The 22,815-nt window shown below is 38.0% G+C and overlaps 2 protein-coding genes across 3 annotated transcripts; one reads left to right on the top strand and one right to left on the bottom strand.

Annotated features, from left to right (window-relative positions):
• Positions 1-4,424: 4,424 nt before the first annotated feature.
• LOC139138651 (uncharacterized) lies at positions 4,425-8,062 on the bottom strand. The gene is made up of 2 exons (XM_070707132.1): positions 7,774-8,062; positions 4,425-6,310 (listed from the first exon to the last, which is right to left on the bottom strand). Exon 2 carries the CDS (start codon positions 5,882-5,884, stop codon positions 4,802-4,804), a length of 1,083 nt encoding a protein of 360 aa, XP_070563233.1. The 5' UTR covers positions 5,885-6,310; positions 7,774-8,062; the 3' UTR covers positions 4,425-4,801.
• Positions 6,975-22,380, top strand: LOC139138650 (serine/arginine-rich splicing factor 4-like). Of its 2 annotated transcripts, XM_070707131.1 has the most exons (8): positions 6,975-7,438; positions 8,656-9,321; positions 9,896-10,139; positions 12,964-13,685; positions 14,155-14,250; positions 14,688-14,851; positions 19,575-20,677; positions 20,770-22,380. In XM_070707131.1, the coding sequence occupies exons 1-4, from the start codon at positions 7,319-7,321 to the stop codon at positions 13,173-13,175; spliced, it is 1,242 nt and encodes a 413-aa protein (XP_070563232.1). In that variant the 5' UTR covers positions 6,975-7,318; the 3' UTR covers positions 13,176-13,685; positions 14,155-14,250; positions 14,688-14,851; positions 19,575-20,677; positions 20,770-22,380. The 2 variants fall into 2 exon arrangements, with proteins under 2 accessions (XP_070563232.1, XP_070563231.1); XM_070707130.1 differs by having other exon boundaries at positions 19,575-22,380.
• The last annotated feature ends 435 nt before the right edge of the window (positions 22,381-22,815 follow it).

The raw sequence follows: 22,815 nt of genomic DNA, 5'->3' as shown, positions 1-22,815 counted from the left end.
TTAAAATTGTGAATGATTGTGAGCTTTATTTCAAATTGGTATTCAGAGTCAACGTTTTGAAAAACTGCATATTTTCGTCATAGCATCCGTGTCATTCAGATTTGGGTATTGAAACTCCTCCAGGGGGGTCCATTGCTGCATCTGTTATTGCAAAGATTTGTTGATTATGCCCATCCTGTTAAAGTTTTTACGCCATTTTCAGTTTGACGAGGAGGTTTAGAATACTGGTAATTCTGCACAGTACATGAACAGCGTTCTTCGCGTTTGAATGATGGATTTCAAACATCGTCAGGCAGTGTATATGTGGTTTTGCACATTTTGCATTTCGATTATTGCTTGCACAGGACATTGCATTGCTAGATTTTAAGTTACTTTGAAAAACTGACAACTGGTCCAGAGGAAAAGTAAGAGAGGTTGCTCAAAGCACTGATTGGAACAGCAATTAAATCGATGGTTGTGAAGATTCAGATACGGTGTCTCAAATATACATTTGATCCCCAGTCCGCATGCGCAATGTCACACTGCATGAACACCGTTAGGGAGCCGTCATTATTTATGGCCGGGGGGGTCGGAGGAATCTGAGGGGGGGGGGTCACTCAAAAAATCGAAAGCTACAAGGGGGGTGCTCAAAAGTGGAGAACAAGAAGGGGGGGGGGCTACTCAATTTTGTTGACATGTATTGAAGCATTTAGTGGAGTTACGAATAAATACAACAATAATAGTAAAGATATGTATATACATACCCGGTATTTGTGTACACACACACACACACACACACACACACACACACACACACACACACACACACACACACATTATATATATATATATATATATATATATATATATATATATATATATATATATATATATATATATATAAATCATAATACAGGTGGTTTCAAGTAGAAACTAAAATCTCATTACACTGTGTGTTTCACGTTATTGTGATCTTCAGACGAGAATGATCAGCTATTCGACGTGGCAAGCCTTATGTTAGAGGCTAGTACTGAGTACATTTTTCAGTATTTCCTGATTAAAGATTGATATACTTGCCTGATCATTAATGAGAAACGTCTGTTTCTATATTCTACATAGTATAGGTTACCGATAGGGGAAAATGTGTAAAGCAAGCTTATTCTGATGCTATAAAGTTTAAAACCAGTTGAATGCCTTGACAACAAACCCATCTTTTATTGCAGGAAAATAATAATAAATAATAAATGTGAATAAATGTATGTCTGTCGCTATTTTTTCGGTTTCAAAAATATAGTTGAAATCAGTGAACTGAAATATAAGTTTTGGAATACTGTCTCAGATTTATTTTCCTTTGAGTTTTTTATACGAAAAAAATACTCCCCAAGTGCCACCAAATAACACCATTTTAACCTCTATTTTTCAAAAGCTCCAATGGCAGGAGGGGGACACCCCCTCCTGACCTCCCCCGCGACCAGTTTATGCGGTCTCTTGTGGTGCTTTCGCACCACATCTTCCCCCTCTTGAAAAAAAATCCTACAGAATAACTGCATGTCACCAGAGCACTGGATACAGACCTGTACATCAGCCCCTGCCACAGCAATTGGAACCTCCTTCCGACAAAGACCTATACCACAGGGTTTAATCAGGGTCTGTACAGGGCCTGTCGCAGCAGCAATCCATTTTACTGTATAGATATTTAACTTTCCCAATTTTTTTTGGGGGGAGGGGGGGTCACTCAAATTTTCTGTAGCAGAGAGGGGGGGTTACTCAAACACGTCATGGTTGGCAGGGGGGTTACTCGAAATTTTGGAGTTTCGAAAGCAATTCCTCCGACCCCCCCCCCAGGCCGTAAATAATGACGGCTCCCTTAGTGGCAGTGCAGTGCACCTGTATGCAATTTGTTGTTGATCATTTGAAGTGTTACCCACATATCTTTATGATACGAAGTACTAAACAAGTTGACCAACGTCGATTTCATTGAATAGAGGTTGTTGTATAATGAAAGGACATTTTTGTTCCTTCGAGAGGGTACTGCGATTAATATGTACATGCTGAGATGATTTTCTACACCTAGGTAAGTCAGGTGCTTTAACTCATCCTTTTTAAGTCAAGAGATCCGTCCTTTTGTGACATAAAGTAGTCAAATTTGGTACGAGCGATTGGGCTCGGTAAAGATTTTTTGTGTATCTCGAACTTTATGAGTAAACTAACAGACAAACAGTTCAATGTAGCAAAATACTAGACTCTGACAAGAAATTGCAGCTGTGACATTATGGAGTAATTTGTAAATGCAATTTCACATCAGTCAGGCTGAATAACAAACAATTTATATGGACAAAAAACGAAAGAGTGACAAACAAGTGAACAAATATACAGGCAGGCAGACCGAAAATATGTGACATTTGAGAATATGGTCCACTCTCTAGGGACCTTGCCCAAGCACGATTATTTAAGTATTGCCATTACTGTACTATAAATTTGCCATATATTTCTGGCAGTTAATCGCTTTGTTAATTACGACGTGTTTACAACATAATTGTCACTTTTAGTAGGGAGGACACTGGCTGGCAAACATTTTAACTAACTTTCAATCTGTGCCTGCCTTCTTTCAAATAATGAGTATAGCCCATTGGTGCCATTTAAAAGTTGTTTAATAATACTTATCACCGTGAGACTTTGTACGGAAAATGGAAAAGGTAAACAATGCAACATTCTATGAAGATACTGGGAAAAGGGTTTACTTTTTGTCAAGCAGTAACAAGGCTTTGTAACAACTTTAATGCAACAAATTGATGACAGAAAAATAGAATGAACACTCAAAATTTGTACCTACATGCAACTAATGCTCATAAAAGTGAAATGTACAATGACAAGATGTGGTAAGGCATGGAAAGGAAATTTCCAAAATCTTAGAGAATCAAATTCTTCAATAAGTAACAGAGCAAGTAACAATGGGTAACACTGACTGTATGTGCTGGCCAGATATAGCTTATGAATACAATACAGTCTACATGTGCTATTACCAGGAAGCTGTACACAATGAACTTTAACAGGAAACTTTTGTGCCAGGGGACCCTGGTCCGCTCAAGCCAAAAATGTAATAACCAATGTTATGCTAGAATGAAAATGTGCATGACAAAGACAATACTGAATGAACTTCAATCTAAAAGATAGCTTTACCTCAGTGAAAACATATAGCTACTTGTGTGGGCTTGGAAAAAGTTACCATAATAACCATGAGATAAAATTGTATCAGTTGCTACTGAACTGATTGAGATGTGCAGGTGTACTTAAAGTGTAGACAGTAGAAAATTAAGTAACTGACAATTACATCAAGAATGGTTTCATTCAGCCTTTGCAGCTAATGTATGCTGAATACATACATGTATGACTACAGTCAAATGTTACAATGAAAAGCCATTCATTATGTGAACTGCCATATAAAAAGATCACTGCACTTTGACAATATAATCTGTATAAATTAATGTAGCCATAAAGTTTACCTATTTCTTCCAAACACATACTCGACATACAGAAATCCATGTAGAACCCCCCTTTCACAGCCATGGTTTAGTCGGATTCTTTTGTTTTCTTTAGTAAAGTGGGACCTCTATGGATGGATAGAGGGAGAAAGGCAATATGCTGTGATGCTGTAGATATACACTCATCATGACACTGGATACATACCAGGTGTTCAACATTAATGAATATACACTATTGTTTGGTTATGAGTCACAAAGGCTGGAGTTCATATGGAAATGGAAGCCGGCACTTCACTTTATGAGTACATGCTGCTTTTCTGTTCAGTTCAACTTCTGACAAGATGCTTTACTTTATGCTTGAATAGACTTCACACCAAACAGCCGGCAAAGAAGTGAAATCATCTTTAAACATATAAATAAATAAAAATTCCTGATACAATGTCAGTTAGTTTGTGTTCATGATTGCTGGTAGATCTGCAAACCATCATGAGAAAGCAAAACTAAATCGGACAACCATAACAATCAATAAATTTGTAATTGTTAGCATCAGAATCTAGGTTTTGTATGTAGAATGCAAGAAGACAACATTACCTATGGCTACATCACCCTGAAATTTTCATTTTACATGTAATGATCACAAAATGAACAGGTTTCCAAATAAGCATAGGTACTTTGAAAGAAAAATCAAAGAGCAAACTTTGTGAATTAGCATACTGATCAATAAACTGTGTCAATTTTGGTTCATTTTAGTAAAATCTTCTAATTTCAACTTGATTTTGTTGAAAGTCTCTTCTTAAAAATATCTTGGGACTTTCTGGTGCTTTTCATGTACTTTTCATATTTTGTGAGCCATAAACTTTGAACTTCTACTCAGTAAAATGGCATCAAACAGGTTGATTGGTTATGCAGATTCTGACATATTTATGTTCATGGAAATGACATTTCTTTTTCTTTTTTATGGGGGGAGGTATATACTGCTGAAAAAAGTACTGTGACTCTTCTGCAATATCACTAATTCCTATCCAATCTCCACATAACAATATGCAATCAGTATCATCAATGTCTGACTTTGTAGTGTGACTGTAAGTTACTTGGATAGGCAGTGGCAAAAGGGCACAGGGTACACTTGTATTTTTTGTTTGTGTGTCGAATCAGAATATGATTCCCCAGGCTGTCTCTGTTACAGAAGCTCTTGTTACAATGGCCACAACAGAGAATTTCTTTCTTCTTCAAAGTTTTCTTGGCAGGTGTTACTGCTTGGCTGCTGTTGCCAGTGGAATGATGATCTCTGTTGTCTGTTGCACTGCTGTTTATGCTCTTCCCTACATGACCAGTAAATATCAGTTTTGGCTTCTTCTGATCATTAGGCTTGGCCTCCTGTTCCTCAATCTTTCCTGTTGTGATGTAGTCAGTAGGATGCTGTGTAGACTTATGGTCACTCTCCTGTGAGTGTAACATTTCCTTGCATTCAAACTTTGACTTCTGCCCGAAGCACCAGTCTCCTTTTTCTTCATCGAAGGACTGCATTTTCTTTTTTTCCTTGTATGTACCATGTTGTGGACCTCTCTTCGATGAGTGATCAAAGCAGACACATCTGCTAGGGTCTTTCTGCACACACTGCACCTTGGCATCTTTTTGTGCAGCGCCACCAGACTCATCTTCCTCAGTACACAAACCTGAAGATCTCGCTTAGCTTCTTTCACTCGATCAATGATATTTCCGACCTTTGTGTTACTGATAGTGCTCTTCCGTTTACTGTCTTGCCCGACTGATCGCTCCTTCTCTTCTTTCTTTTGTGAGATGTCCACAACTTTGCCTTCCTCTGGATGTCTTGATCTCATGTGTGATTCAAAGCTACCTCTGTATGCAAATGGTTGTCTGCAAACTTTGCAGGTATAGAGTAGGGGGAATTTATTCCTTCTCCATTGCTTACGGCCTTTCTTGCGTCTTGCTGTGTGACGTCTGTCTGTACTGGTAGTGCTCTTCACAGAAGAAGTTTTAAACTTTTTCTTGTTATTTTCTTGGGTTCCTGTGTCTCTGTCAGGGGCTGACAATGGTTGAGCATGAAACTCATCACTGAACATGATCTTATTTTTTGAACTTTTGCCCTCTGCATAACGGCAACCTCTGACGTGCGTGGCCAAATGGCACTTCAGGATGAAACGCCTACCGCAACGATGGCATGGCAATCGACGTTGAACTACCTGTTCCATTGATTTAAAGCCAATGTGTGGATGAGCAGCCTTGACATGATTACGTACACTACGTGGATTGTTGACCAGCGGCTTGTTGCAAACTTTGCACCTTGGTTCAAACTCGTCTTCCGGATCATCTCTCAGGCCTTCACCTTTGACCTCTTGTTTCTGCTCATGGTGTACAAGTGTAGAACTACATGTAGCTAACATTTCATTGCAAATGGACATCCCGGCAGTGAGAGAATGATCTTCCACGCTGTTTTCGTTCAGTCCCCATTCCACTTTGAGGTTGTTTTGCTATCAGATGACTCAGAAAGTTGGTCTTCACTGTCTCCTTCGAATTCAGTGGAATCCTCAAAGCTTTCTCTGCCACCACATTCCATTTCTTCATCAGTATTTCCATCGTAGCATACAATCCGTATGGGTACTCCTTCAGTTGGGAGGTTAAAACAACTGTGAGAATGCAGACTCTCGGGATTATGAAAGTCTGTGGCACACTTGTAGCATCTGTACATGCTCTCTGTTGCTGGGTCAAAGTGAATGAGCCACTTGTGAAGAAGTAACTTGTGCCTCTCGGAAAATGCGTGGTGGCATTTTTCGCATGGGTACCTGTGTTCGGATGTGTCATCAGCCATTGTTGCGACACTTTACCTTCTAAAACCATACAGAATGAAAGTAAAAATGTTATAGTTTTGTGACACACCATTTCAAATGTAGCTTTCCATCTCAAAGGATGGATTATTGTCTAAATTTCATATCAATGACAACATGGTGAGCAACAAACAACGCGAGCAACAACCTTCAACATTTCCAAAATACTTTAAATTTGTTCTGGCGCGGAATGAAGCAGTGAACGTATTACGAAAATCGGGAAAGATTGTGACAATAAAAATACTCGATCAAAAATTCCTGGTAGACACTATTCCTGACGCCAGTAATGTGTGAAAATCATTTGAAACTCCAACAAAAGAATTTGAAATACCTTTTTATCATCAACCTTCAAAATCCCTCTTTCCAGAATTTGGTTCTTGTGCGACCGACATAGCGCCCTCAATCAGGCGAAGATAAAAAAGTTGTTTCTTGAAACCTCCTAACTTGGTAAAACTGAATTGAGCCCTCCAACTGTGTTACAATTTGTACACCACTCAATGTCGACGAGCAGTGGAAGTATTCTTATTCATTCGTACTCGTCCTAAGTACCCGAGTATCAGTTTCGAGAAACCACAATCCTTCCATCGCAAACTTTGCTTTGCTTGTTTGTTTTTTCGCAATCGCAAAGTCGCCCGGAAGGACTGAAACATAACAGGAAGTTTCGCTTTGCATTGTGGGTTGTCCAATGGCGGAAGTTTTTGTATTCGTCTCAACTTGCTCGAACGCATTTATTGTGAATATACATACCTTCTGTGATCGGTATCACTTGCGACTTACAGTTACTTTTTGAGTTGGTTTTCAAGTCGTCTGTTCAAGATATAGCTCTCGGTCCAGTGTTTTGGACACACTGGGCTATGCGACCCGTGAAATGTACCGTAGTCGTCGTGTAGGGCAGTTAACGGTCTACGCAGCCAGTGCCCGGCGTCTGTGGGTGACTCCGTCGCGTCATACTTTGAATTGTCGTAGTCAAGGTAACGTTTTTACCCTGTAGAATAGACACCTGGCGTTAAAATGTCTAGATTTGGAAATAGAAGCTCGGCGGCATCGATTCTTCAGCGAGCACAAAATCAATTACAAGGAAAACGAGTCGCGGTCAACAGCGGAAAGAAAACCGACGAGGATGACATTGGGGTAAGCTTCACCTTCTACAACAGAGTACAATGGGTCCTACTAATTACTGCCCGTCACTGCCCGTCAGGAAATTAGCCTTCCAATTACTGTAATCAGTCGATATTTCAATACCAAAGACCACTACTCTTTGTAAAAATGAATGAAATAATATGCCAAGATCCGAAAAATGTTGATTTTCGAACGAGTAGCAACGCTAATCGTGTGATCGTACATGCATCACCATTGGCCATACATACTGCCCGTCGACCTCCGACCACTGCCCGTCACTGCCGTCGGGAAATTTACCTTTCAACGACTGTAATCAGTTGATATCTCATATCAAAAACATTACTTACTATACAACCATTAAAAATTGTCGTCCCAGACCCCAACAACGTTGATTTGCAAACGAGGGGCAACGCTGATCGTAATCGATGTCCGAACACTGCCTATCATCACTGCCCGTCGAGTAGAGAACTTAGCGCTCCAATATTCACGTTAGTTCTGAGACAGGACTCGGGCATTTGGAGTAAAACAGACTCTTATTTTGTAGCTTTCTATTATATAAGTGGTCTTTGGTATTGAAATATCGACTGATTACAGTAATTGGAAGGCTAATTTCCTGACGGGCAGTGACGGGCAGTGACGGGCAGTAATTAGTAGGACCGGAGTACAATTACCGAATTCACAAGTGCATTAGGTAGTGTGCTACCTGAATGGTTTGAGCTATGATATTACCATACCTTTTGGTAGCTTAATTCGTTTCAAAAAGTAAAATAAATGGCTGAACGATAAAATCTCCATTCCACATAGAATTGAGTCGCGTGAAACACAACTACGCGCATTGACTATTCTGTTCTAAAGCTCAGCGGTCAATTTTTACAGACAGACGAGATTCATTCAATGATGCGATTACATGTACAACAATGAGCAAGGAATGGGCAAGATTGCATCCGTTGAACCATGGAGGTGAATGATTGAACCTTGCTTGCTCGCTCCAATCATGTCAAGTACTTTAGCTGTTATCTGTGTCAATATAATTGTGATGATGATGACGACGATGATGCTAATGATTGAAGATTATAATCATAATAATAACAATGACACTCATTTTTCATAACATTCACGTTCTTCTCATGATTAATGGGTTTACCCATTGCACCCCTGTATGAATTAGTGTCAAAGAAATTTGAAACTAAAGCAAATATATTATCATGGACTTTTATGTTTGTTTGCAGGCTTATCTGAATACTCTGAGTTTAAAAACCGCTGCAAAGAAATCTTCAGATTTTAAGGAAAATATTGAGATAAGTGATGTATCTCTATCAAGTGAAGATGTCAAACCAAAATACAGTGCTTCAGCTAGTCGTTTTATGAAGAAAAAGAAGGTGGCCAGTGATACAGATGTTATAAGAACTAACAAAAGTGTGGATGTGTCATCTACTAATAAAAAACCAAGCGGTGCGTCAAACCTTCACGTCAGCAAGAGTGCCAACTTCAGTGCCTCGTCCGCACTCAACAAATTTGCAGCCTTTGAAAAGCGGTTTGACCAAAAGTCAGAGTCGAGAAGTCACGGATTCTACCGCAAACCGGAGAAGGACCCAAGCATCAGCGATGACGAGCTCGGTAAAGGCGGGAGCAGATTTCTCAAAAAGAAACCTCAGCATATTAATGAGAGCAAAGGATCATGGTCTCCTGAAAGGGAGAAAGCTAAGGCTTTCACGTCAACTCCGAAAGATTCTTCAAAACGTCCACCATTGTCCAAAGCTGCATCTTTCAACATTGGTGTTAGTGATAGCGACGAAGAATTCATGAGAAATCTGACCCCTGTTAGCTCACCAGAAATCCCTCCCATCAGAGATATATCTGATTTGGAACCTGTTAAGCAAGCTGGCAAATCGAAGGTACGTTTTAGATTTCACCTATGTTACTTTTTAGGATACTTCATATAGAAACGCTGCATTTCAGCACTAAGAGATGTAAGTAGCTGATTTCAAATGTGGATTTCAGTCTTTTGTGAAAGTTGTAACATAAATAAGACAAATGACGTGTTCCAGTATTTCTGCATGCAAGTCTGTGGAATTGGCTGCTGCTTCTATACACATCGGTAGACCTCTACATGAGAGACAGATTCTATAGAAAAATACATATCAAATCTTACATCACCAGTCTGTAGTGTGCTACAGCTTGTGTAGATTTGAAAGCTGGAGGAGATAGGTTTCAAAAATTTCATCACTGTAAAAATTAATCCAATTTTTTCATAGATTTATCACAGTCAAGACTGACTAAATGTCAAGTACCACCTTTCTGAGTTTTCGGCAAATCTATACTTTAAAAAAATACATTATCCATAACCTTTTTTGTGATTTTGGAAGGGGTATGGTGAAAGTTTTCCCAAGTAGAATTTGAACAAATGTTTACAGCTAATTTACAAGAGGCAAAATTTACAATGATAAATATTTCAAACTTCCCACGCAGTCAAAAGCTGGGAAGAGAAGCAAGAGCAGATCGCCCTCTAGAGACAAGAGTAAGTCGCCATCCAGAGGAGGTAGAACACCGAGTCCTATACTGAAGAGGCGAACACCGAGTCCACCACTGATGCTGAGAAAAACCCGAAAGGATTCAGTTGGCAGTGAGTCTATAGCCAGTGTCATCGAGGAAATGGAAGTTAATCATGAAGCAAGTGTCTATGAATCTACTGTCTCAGAGGAGACATTTGCAGGTTGGTTTTCCTGTTTGGATTAAGACCAGTGTGCAGTCCACGCCAATTCAACATCATGCCACTGACTATTGAGTGCTTTCTTTGACTCAAGAAATAATGCTAACTTTCGGTGACTTTTTTCACTATTTTGACTTTTAATGTCAACCATAATTTATAGTTCTACTTCCAAAAGGATGTGATATGCACAGTATTCAGCTTGTCATTCAGACTGTGCATTTGTAAACTGTGTTGTTATTGTTGACAATTGAATTCTTGTCTGGACTAGAATTCAAATATAAACAATAAAAGTGCATGTTACACATACAGACACTATGTTGACAAGCTAAATAGTGCGCATTTCAACATTCTTTTAGAATAACAACTTGCAATTGACATGCAAAATAAAAATAATGAAAAAAATCACCAAAAGTTAGCAGTACTGGCCCTTTATCAGTTTGCGTGTATTGTTACACGTATAGGGCTGACTCAAAGGAAATAGTCTTAACTAGCACCGCATTCCTCAGTCTCTGATTCTCACATTAGTGCTTGTTTACATGGACAATTAAGGTGATGTTAGTCTTTTATTCTTCTTTGAAGCTTGCTTCCAGTAAATCAGCCTGTTTAAAAATAAAACTGATAAAAAACCTGTTTTAGAGTAGAACACACCTCAATATTGAAAGACTTTTGCTCAAGCTTTCTGGAAGGAAATTTTTAATTAAGTTAATATATTCCCTTTTGAAATCAAGCGTAGAAATCAGGGATGACGGTGCAAATTCTAGAGAAACAGATCACCGAATATTTACCCACACTCCAAATTCAAAATGGCTGCCATCCCTGTGATTACTCCAAAGGGAAAAATGTAAGTTTTCTGGTTTAACACAAAATAAGCCAGTGAACACTGTGGTTACTCCATGAACTTCAAAAATGAACCCCTGCAAGTGGTAAATCAAAAAGAGTATTGTAAAAGTTTTAGAGTCCAAATATCTGTCCCCAAGGCGCAATCTACCCTGTATGAGAGAATGTACTTCCTCGGACAGTGTTCAGTGGTCAGGTTGCAAAATATATACTAACAGGATACAGTAATTTACTGTTTTTCAGATAAGATTCAAATCAGGTCATTTACTGTGACAAATTGCCTGTTTTGATTGAAGTCTGATGCTGTTCAGCAGGGCTAGTATGTTCTCAAGTATTGTATCAAATATAGCTTTACATGTTTGTTTCTTGGATAATAGTTAAAAGCATAAAGAATATGAAATTCAAAGTACAAGTCAATAGGACAAGAAATGCCCTGTATTAATGGTTACTTGAACTTATGTGTTGTGTTTTAGAGCCGCATAATAAGAAAATTTTACCGAAAGGTTATCAGGACAAGACTGTGCCACAGTTTTGTTAGTCCCCACGGACACCGTCCGGGGGGACTTAAAGGTTTGGTCATGTCCGTGCGTGCGTGCGTCCGTCCGTCCGTTCACGCAGATATCTCAGAGATGCCTGAAACGATTTCATTCAAACTTGGTACAAGGATTACTTCATATGTCATACAGATGCACGTCGATTTGTTTTGTGATACGATCCAATATGGCTGCCAGGCGGCCATTTTATTACGATTTTTTCATGTACAGAGCCATAATTCAGGCATGTTTCAACTGATTTTATTCAAAGTTGGTACAAGGACATTGACCGATGTCATAGATATGCACGTCAATTCTTTTTGTGATACGATCCAATATGGCCGCCGTGCGGCCATTTTGTCACGGTTTTTTCATGTACAGAGCCATAACTCAGGCATATCTCAACCGATTATATTCAAACTTGGTACAAGGACATTGACCTATGTCATACATATGCACATCAATTTGTTTTGTGATACGATCCAATATGGCCGCCAGGCGGCCATTTTATTACGATTTTTTCATGTACAGAGCCATAACTCAGGCATGTTTCTACAGATTTTATTCAAAGTTGGTACAAGGACATTGACCAATGTCATTGCTATGCATATCAATTTTTTTTGTGATACGATCCAATATGGCCGCCGTGCGGCCATCATGTCCAGAACCATAACTCAGACATGTATCAAGCAAATTTATTCAAAGTTGGTACAAGGAGATTGACCAATGTCATACATATGCATGTTAATTTGTTTTGTGATACGATCCAATATGGCTGCTGTGCAGCCATTTTGTTATGATTTTTTCATGTACAAAGCCATAACTCAGGCATATTTCAAACAATTTTAATCAAAGTTGGTACAAGGACATTAACCTACCGTATTGTGATTCGATCCATTATGGCCATGTGGCCATTTTATTATGATTTTTTCATGTCCTGAACTACAACTCAGACATGTATCAAGCGAATTTATTCAAAAGTATTTTTATCACAGACCTAATGAAGAGGACTCTATCCTCTCTGATGACCTGTAATCAAAGCACCCATTAACAAAGTGGGGACTGTGTCATCAACGATGACTTGTTGAAGGTAGAAAAGGTCAAGGGTTAAATCTACCGAACTCCAAATATCTACATATCCTTACATTAGTTTTCTGTCTCCTACAATATTCTTTAACTCTTTGAGTGCTGTAAATTTTCCATCAAAATTTTAATAGTAACATTGGACTGATTTTTGTGAATTATTCTGTCATTTTTTGATAATTTTGGATTAAATGGACATGACATTTCATTAGCAACAAGTTTTGGTCAAAATTTTGGCAAAAATCTGAAAAAAAATTGACTACAGTATGTTTTACAAAGGCGACAAAAATTGACCTTGGTGCTTAAGGTTTCTAGTGCTTGATGTGCTGTTGGATGAGTTTGGGCAATAATCAACATTTTGAACATTTCTTTAGGTGTCCATGTACTTGGTATTGAGCAGCTTCATGCCACTACCCCTGAACCTGAAGTGCGATTTGATCCAACACCGAGGATGATCAGTCCAGACGAACGGTCCGATACCGACACCATGGAGCACAGGAGAGTCAGCAAGGTGAAACCAACACGGCAGTCTAGCAAGGAGAGATCCATAAAGCGACAGGTCAGTGTGTCGATGCCGAGGATCTGAAGTCGATTGACCAGGCGAGTGAGATAGAGAGCGAGATTTTGACGCAGCGGACAGCTTCTGAAATCAAAACTCAGAGCATCCTGAGCACACCGCGCACTGGAAGACTTCACAAGAGTTTCAGTGGACAATCAGAGGACACTTACACCCGCGATTTTGAAAGTGCTTCAGAGCGGTCCTATTCCGACAATTTTGAAACTGACCGCACGGGCTCCCCGAGGGGACGCAAGTCTCCGGAAAGTCGCCGAGCAGCTTGGCGGAAGTCGAGACACTCCACATACAGCGACGACTTTGAGTCGTCGTTCCATCAGACTGATTCTGATGTTACCATTGATTTGCCGGAGGATGACTCTGAGAGCGTCAGCTACAGCGAAAGCTTTACGTCCTACACAGAGTCACGTACCGTCACAAGAAGCACAACTCCTCAAAAGAGAAAGACTAGGAAGAAAGATCACCGGACCAAGGATGTAGCAATTCAAGCTGATGATGTACTGGCCTATCAATGGAGAAGAGGTATAATCTATTTGCCACAACAACCTTCACATCATGCAGATTTTTTGTTCGCCTCAAGAACTTCAGATTGCCTAGGCTTTTGAGACCTTTAATTACCGATTGAAAGTTTCTCATACATCAATTTTATGTGCCCATGTTGTTCAAAATGAAAACATTCCATTGCTATCTGTTGGCGTAGCTTCAAAAATATCCAGACTTTACCTAACCACCAACTTTTGAGAGACACTTTCCTCATCTACTACTGTAGCATCTCTCTCTCTCTCTCTCTCTCTCTCTCTCTCTCTCTCTCTCTCTCTCTCTCTCTCTCTCTCTCTCTCTCTCTCCATTTAAGTGCATGTATCATGACATACTATTTCATTGCAACCTGTTTTCCTGAAATATGTACGTGGACATGTACACATTATCATTCTTTTGGAATTTAGTGATTATACAGTGAGAAGGAAAACCTTGTTTTTTGTTCACCCTACAGATGCTGGTTCTGCAGTGCTAGGACCATCACTGGGCCTGCAGTATGTTGATCCAAACCCAATTGCCAGCCACGTGATCAGCCCTGATGCCGTTGAAGGTGAGTCCGCTTTCTGTCATGTGCAATTTGCAAGAACATAAAGCTATTGCAAAATCAGTTACGCCATGACTTGAAACAAAACATCACCGTGTTGGCAGATTAATCTAATGGGGGTCCACTTTAATGGGAACTACCATACTCCAGCAATACATGTTAATGTAGCATGTGTTTCACAATACATTTTACTGAACATATGGCATGTTGGGAAACACTAGAATCATGTATATGTACTTTGTTGTATCGCAGTTGCAATGAAAATCTATTATATCTCAAGCAAAGGTACTGCTGTTTTACATCTTGCCAAACATTCAAAGAAAATCTATTAACTTTCAGCAGTAGTACATTAACTTATCTATCGTTTGAAAAAGGTAATCACATCAAAAAACCCACAAGATTTACAAAAGTAACGGTGGTGTTTTTGGTTCATTCTCCCCCAGCACTGACAACATACAGCCCTTCAGTGTTAGCTCTCAATGACATGCTGCGGGCACAGATACAGATCACCCAACAGTTTATTCAGAATGCCAGGCAGATGTATCAGAGTTACTCAGCAGCTGTGGACAACTCATACCAGTATGTGACGCTGGAAGAGACAAAAGAGGTAAGTTGAGAGAATATTACACTCAAACATACATACATACAATGTACGTACATACAGTACATACATATTACATATGCATACATACATACATATATGCACATACATGTACACATACACATACATACATACATGCGTGTACATGTGTGTATACATACATAGATACATACATAGATACATACATACATACATACATACATACATACATACATACATGCATGCATACATACGGTACATACACACACATATAGTAGGGATGAGCATACATAGAAGCAGACATAATACATGTATGTACACACAGAAAAACAGAAAAATATATGTACATGTATTGATGCTTGTTTATAGAGATGAAGATAGATAGGTGTGCATTCAAGAAAGAGCCATATACATTGCATCAAATTCAGATTTCAGGATGCAGGTCACATGACAGTTTGCCTCTTATTCAGTGTGTTGGATTTGATACATTAGTTTTGTTTTTGTATATAATATGCTATGTATATATGCAAATGGGAGGTATTCGTATAAGGTGGAAAAATGTCGTCTGTATGTATGTATGTATGTATGTATGTATGTATGTATGTATGTATGTCCGTCCACATCAAAAACTCCTAAACCGTAGCACCTACTGTCTTAGTATTTGGTGTACAGGTGCACCTAGGGGTGGAGATGTGAATTATTCAAATGAACATGTCAGTGCCAAAAATATGCAAATGAGGGGAAAAAAGGAAAAATCCTGCAAATGGCTAAAACTCAGTAAGCATTGGTCAGATTTGGTTGAAACTTGGTATGCAGATTTCTTTAGGTATTCTAAATATGTGTGCAAAAATTGGGATGAAATTTGCATGTTTGTATTTTAGGGTATTTTTTCAGTTTTTAGTCAAAAAATCTTGTTCTCTGAAATCGCTCGTCTGATTGCTATGAAACTTCATATTCATGTTCCTCAGAATGACCTCAGTCATGCTTGTGCAAAATGTATTGATATTGTCATATTTGTAAATTTGGGCAATTTTCCAATTTTGATAAAAAATTTTATCCAAAAACTACTGATTTGATAGCTTTGATATTTGGTATAGGTATCTAAGATTAATCTCAATATAATGTATTGAAGGTATGTTGAAACTGGCAATTTTTTTTTTATTTTGGGGGCAATTTTTGCCTTTTTTGGTCAAAAAATTTTTCTCCTAAAACTTGTGATCTGGTAGCTTTGATATCTAGTGTACAGGTTCCTAGGGTTTATGTTAATGAGATATATTTAAAATTAGGATGAAATCTGCAATTTTGTATTTTGGGGGCAATTTTTCTCATTTTTGGTCAAAAAATTTGTTTCTCAAAATTTATAAGTCTGATTGCTTTGATATTTAGTAAATTGGTTCTTAGGGTTTTTGTTAATAAGATATATTGAAATTAAGTTGAAATCCAGAATTTTGAATTTTTGGGGCAACTTTGCGAAACTGTCAGTTTTACTGGGATATCTTTCATTTTGTATTTTTAAGATTTTTTTTGGTAATTTTATACCTACTGGAATTAAGAGTATATAATGTGGTGATTTAGTAAGCATTTGATATGGTTAACTTTATTTGGTGTTGAAATGCGGTAAAAAAATCCTGGCAGATTTTGAAAAAATTCCAAACAAATGCCAATAAAAAATTCAGCCAGAGAAGGTTTGATAAAAAGAAAAGGTGGGAGAGTGGGGAAAAAAGAATGTACAATGGATCGGATAAAAAAGATGATGTACCTCACCGATCTTCCAGACACCATCCCTCATCAAATGGTCCACCCCATGTATTTTTGTGCGTAATTAACCATGCAGTGTATTTTTTTACCTTCTCGTGTCTATTTATAGACAGAGAAGGTATTAGAGTTGAAAACCAGTATGCTGGTGTCAACTTCTACTTCCGTCTGTCAAGACTTCCGTCTGTCAAGATCCGTTGACGTCATGCCTTGTGATGGGTCATATCATAAACTGGTGGGGGTGTTCATGGCTCAGGTTGAGGTGTGGGAGAACGATTTTGAGCTGTGACAAAAATCAAAAGGGACTTAGCGGCATAGCCACAGTGTTAAGCCTTTCTCCAAGGTTTCTTAGTTGACTACAATCTATTACAGACTACTGAGCTGACGTTAGGGGTACTCACTTTGTGTTTGCTCACTCTGTGAGCGCTAGTGTTTGGTACTGAGTTGCGTGGATATCCCCTCATGGCCTCACGTGATCTGGGCCTGTTGCATAATCTGCAGAGATGATCATATGCCTCCGAGTCTGAAAACTGTTATTGTGTAAGCCTGTCGGCATTTTCCTTGCATTTTTTCTCATTTAATTTTGCAAAATATCAGCGAGTACCTCAATATTTCAAGATAACCCTTTCTTCCCAATCGTTTCCTGGAGTTTCAGAGTCATATGAACGAAAATGAGTGAAAGTTTTAGACAGGAAAATCGGACGTCGGCCATGTTCAATGTTTACAGTACAATCAGAAGTTTACGTGGAGGAATTAACCAACAAACACAGGAGTGTTCATGATGCCCGCCCTCTAGAGGCAGACCCTCCTATGTGAAGTACCACATTTGATGCTTGTGGAAAGCTTGACCACACAATGGAGCATTTAAACTTTTAGAAAATGACAAACTGAATAAGAAGGTATTCAGAAAATGTCAAATACTGAGGAAAAAATGCGCAAATATTCAAAATAAATAGGTTAACTGATTGGTCAGCTATAAAAAACAATGAAAATGTTTATGATCAAAAGTTTTTGAGATGCGCACATTTTAACAAATACAGAAATTATTAACATTATAAATATAAGACCAAACTATTTTTTCAGGGATGGGACAGGTTGGAAATGAGGGGTGAGAGACAAAGGCACTCCTATTGCTGCATGTGGATGCAGCCACACCATTTCATTTACAGCATACTTATTCGCTGTGCTGTGTTCAAGTTCCATATTGTACTGACTGTCATACAAGGATAACATAAGCAAATCAAATCAAATTAGAAAGGGTCAATGCTGTTGTGTGGATTTTGCTGAACATGGCTGATATTTCGCCCTATATATTTGGTATCCAGCAAAGGCATATTTTGATGTAAAGTCAAAATTAACACCACATTGCTGACAATATATTTTACCGTTTCTGCATGAACTTTTCTTTTTTAAATTATAGTATATTAGTACTTCAAACAGATTAACAGTTATCGTGATGTCAACCCATAATTTTACATCACAAAGACTGTAATTCTGCCATTTTTGTTTTGTTTTTCAGTCATTTTATAAATTTTGCACTGCACAAGATGATTGAACAAATTGCAATGTTTGAATTTGTAAACTCAAAGAATAAAAATCCTTTGGTCACAAATTAAATTATTTTTTGAAAAGAAATTTACATGGTCATGTATTTCAAGGAAAATATGCCTATTAAAAACAGTAATTTCTTCACTTTCAATTTTTTTTCAATACTATGACAATTATCAGCCATGAGGTTATACAAACACAAGACCAGATAAGCGTTTTTCATCATTTCCACAGGACTCTTTGGAAAATCCATTAAAAACAGTTAAAAGTGACTGGAAAATGATCACTTGGTATACATTTAATTTACAGATGCCAGGTTGTGTATTTCACATGCACTCAGGTCAGTAAGGAAGTGCGTCATTACTATTTTGGACTGTTAATTCTTATTTCTGAATTGTTTAACTTTTTTCCACATTGAACTATCTTTAGGCAGTTTATACTGTAGCTTAGAATTTTTTTGATTGATGTATTTAATCATCTTTTGGGTTCTTTGGGTCCATATCCCACCTCATGCCCCTACATCATCAACTATTTACCAACAACTCCATGCCAACAACCAATTACCTGACCTGGCCACACATTAGAGAAGGTACAGCGTCATTGACGGTATTGTTAAGATGTCAAGTTAGATAAGGATTTGAAAGGAATAGTCAAGTTCACCACAGTTTAACTTTATCTCTTGTGTCATCATCCTTGTGTACTTGGTTAAGTTTGTAAGTTGCTCCAGATGTGGATGCACCAGCTGTTCTGGAAGAAAACAATGTTTACTTTTCCCTGTATAGGGTTTTCTGAGTAATGATTTTATGTTGAAATTTCTCCATGTATCTGGTGTATGGGCAAAGTGTAAACATTGGTTGCATGTTATGTATTTCAGTCCATGTCAAATATTGTAAATGAAAAATCAAGAACAGTTTACTGTGTGCTTGTAAAAGATAACATATTTGTCAATACATAAACTGCCTTGCAGATTGATTGTCTGAAAGATTATCACAGAAGTAGAAAAGGAAAAGAAACTAATCAAATTGCTGTAACATATTCACTCTCAGTGCCTGTATAGGCCTATACTTAACTATTTTATCATTACATTCAGCTGTTTGTTATATCTTTATCACTCTCCATGGGCCAAGGCACACTTGGGGTCAATGTCATCACTCTGTGCCAGTCTGTGTATGTCAGTCTGTCTGTACATGTATGTCCATGTTTCATACAATTGTTAACTTGTTTTGATAACTATATGGGAGCGAACAGTGATGTTGTCACTATTTTTTTGTATACAACAGGCTCTAGTTTAGCACTGATGATGAAATAATTTGAAATAAAAGTACCAGTCTTCTAGAGCTATATCATCACATATAGACAAGAAAAACAGAAGATGTAGTGAAGTAATCACAGAGGCAGCATTTGTCCATAACTTGTTCTCTTGTTTTTGTCCTTTTTTCCCCACCAGTACCTTCAGAGACACCGTAAGCCCAAACTGACATTTGATCAGGCTCTGAAACAAGTGAAAAGGGAGATGGGAATGGAGTCATGATGGAATTGATGAGAATGTGTGTGTGAAATCCTCTGCTGCTGTCCCGGTGAGATGAATTGTAACAGGGAAGGATCAATGGAAAGATGCAGCGATGCTCACCAACGTTTCAAATTGCTCATTCCCCCCTCTCTTTGATTTGACATTTTAACCTTTTCACCACCATGGTTTGGCCCAAACCTGTTGTAATCAATGTTGGGTGTGGACCTGCTCACTGGCAATCTAGGTTGAACAGGTCAACCATCAAATGTTGGTACAGCCCTATTGATTTCCATGGCAAGGTTTGATATTCATCAAAGTTACTTGAGTGAAAGGATAGAAATCTCTTGATTTCATGCATAAGCATGGTCCTCAAAGGGGACCCAGAAAGCCGTGGGATTGAATCCTAGCACGATGAACTTAATACTTGTACATTTCAAGACTGAAATTCTTCATGGTTTTGTATTAAAACGTTGTATTTATTTCAGATGTAACTCGTTCTGAGACTTCTCCAAAATCATTGAATGTACTCATCTCGTTCAAGCTGCAGATAACACTCGAAATGAAACTTCAATGAAATAATTTGTGAAATGCAAACAAATCTGACAAATTAGTTTCACATTTTTATGGAAAATGTAAATTACTGTAACCAGTTAGTATTCAATATTCATTTTTCCCGTTCTAGAGAACGATGTATGTCTCCATTCTTTATTGTGCACTTGATCGTAGCCCCAGTCCTTTAAGTTATGTAAATTCTTCTGTCTGTGTATTTGTTCTTAATATCAAACACAGTGATGGTGTTTCCATATGGAGTACTGACTTTTGTTGACTCTTGTACATGCATAGCTTGCATTGATATCGCCAGTGATGGAACTGGTGTCAAGTTCGAAATTCTACAGTCAACAATCCACCCAACACAAATGCAAGCTGTTGTATCACTCCACAGGCATTTAGCTCCAACATGTTTTAGGGAACAGACCAGGAAATATCAGCTAATACACATGAGGAAAATGCTGGGGAAAACTCAAAACTTGTAAGTACTGGTGCTTTAACCTGTTCACCCCCAATTCTCTGTAAACAGGTCCACACTTACCACTTATAACAATGGGTTTGGGCCATACCATGGTGGTGAAAGGGTTAATAACATAACCCATCATTGTTCACCAGCTGTTTCTATTGAGAGTTTAGACCTCTGTAGAGAGTGATAAATAGTTCTTTTACGGGTTCCATGATGCAGTGCACACTAGGGTATATAAAGTGTACATTATTCATAGAACTTTTAGCCGTAGAGTATACATAGGGTATGTTACTCATAGAACTCCATTGCTGCAGATTACACCCTGATCTATATTTTTGTCACTGATGGTTAAAATATACACAGGGCATTATTTGGCATTGTAAATTTGTTTCAATCTTCTATAACTATCCGTTGTACAACACAAATTGGTATGTTTTTGTAGCTTTGAGTGTATATATCGCGTCTGATATAGCCACTGCAACGCATTGTGCGATAACTAGGAGAAGGTTTATTGGAGTGAAGATGTTCAGGGGTGTGTGGCAACCACTCACTTATTGAATTCAATTGACAGCAGAACACCGATAAAATGAAGAACAATGTCGTACGCAAATCTTGTCAAATTTCATTTTCCAATTGTAGCTACAAAGAATGAAAGAGCTTAGGAAGCTTCTTGGATGTTTTGCCTGTCATTTTGTGACAACTTCATTCAAACTTGATTATGTAAAATAGGATTTTTAATTATAAAGAAAACGATTCCATCAATTTTGTGTTCGTGCACCTACAGAACATGTGGACCATTCTCTCTCACATAAACATATTCCTAGGGGCTCCCTACAGTTGATGGGACCCTCTAGGGTTACGTTGAATTGTGAAATTGTTTAGTATGGGCCCAGTGTTCTTCAGCTTTGCCGTAACCCTCTCACCACCATGGTTTGAACCATTCCCATTGTTTTCTATGGTAAAGTTGGACCTCTAGACAGGGAAATTGGGGTGAAAGGGTAAGTCTTTCGCTGAATCTGGGAAAAAATAAAGCATTCCTATATACATGTGTGTAATCCAACTTTTGATTGATTCTGGTAGATGCACTTTGAATTTTTGTGTATATAAAACACATTCAGTGATATAAATAACTTTCGCTATCAGCTCCTTGTGGTCAAGATTTAGATAGGATATGCATGATGCAGAATCTTTAATGCGTCATTACCTGTGTCTGATTGTAATAGTATCAGATAGAAACCTGATTCGACCAAAGGGTATGATTGTAAACTTTATTTAGTCACAGCAAATCTGCAGGTATTCACATGCAGTATGGTAAAAGAGTTTTTTCAGACATGTGTACTGATGTAAAATTTCTAGCACTATTCATTGTCTGGGACCAAACTGTTTGTGTGGCCACCAAGGAAAAATCACAGACTGGCTTTGTAGGTATAGGACTGGGTTCCTTTTAATAATCATCATCACTTTTATGTTCATACAAACAATTTTTGCTGTCATTGTCATAATCTTGGCAGAATCATCAGTTTGATGAGCTGAGTTTTGATTGAGTAATGATCCATTTCTGTATCTAGAATTTCTTTTACTTCATTTGTCTGTACAAAATTAATAATGAAGATTTTGTAAACAACATACATTTGGAATGTAATTTGTATGTTGTACATACTGTGTAAATTGTAATGCTAATTTAAATAATATAATCTATATTTTGAAATAAAAATACACACAAAATCATTCTGAGATGAAAGTCTGTCATATTTATTTTACGAAAAATGTTTTGATTTAGTGAAGACATTAGCCCTTTGAGCACCGAAGTCAATTTTTGTTGCTTTTATAAAATATACCCAAGTCGATTTTTTTCAGTTTTTTGAATGTGATATCCTTTGGTCCAAAATTATCAAAAAAATTACAGAAAATTTATAAAAAGTGGCAAAATGTTGCACTGAAATTTTGGTGGTAAAACATTACAGCACTCGAATGGTTAAATAATAAAATAACACATCCTCTCTCAATTATATCACAACTTACACTGAATATAGTCATAACTTTCAATGGCAATCATTTCGGGTAAGCAAGTGCCACAGGCCATGATTCATGTTCTGCAGTTTAAGGTAGTATGCGCCTCGAAAGTGCAAGACTTCTGCTTTTACTCAAACTTTCCTCAAGGAA

This window comes from Ptychodera flava, chromosome 8, assembly GCF_041260155.1.
Source record: "Ptychodera flava strain L36383 chromosome 8, AS_Pfla_20210202, whole genome shotgun sequence".
NCBI lineage: Eukaryota > Metazoa > Hemichordata > Enteropneusta > Ptychoderidae > Ptychodera > Ptychodera flava.
This window is presented reverse-complemented; position numbering and strand designations above follow the sequence as displayed.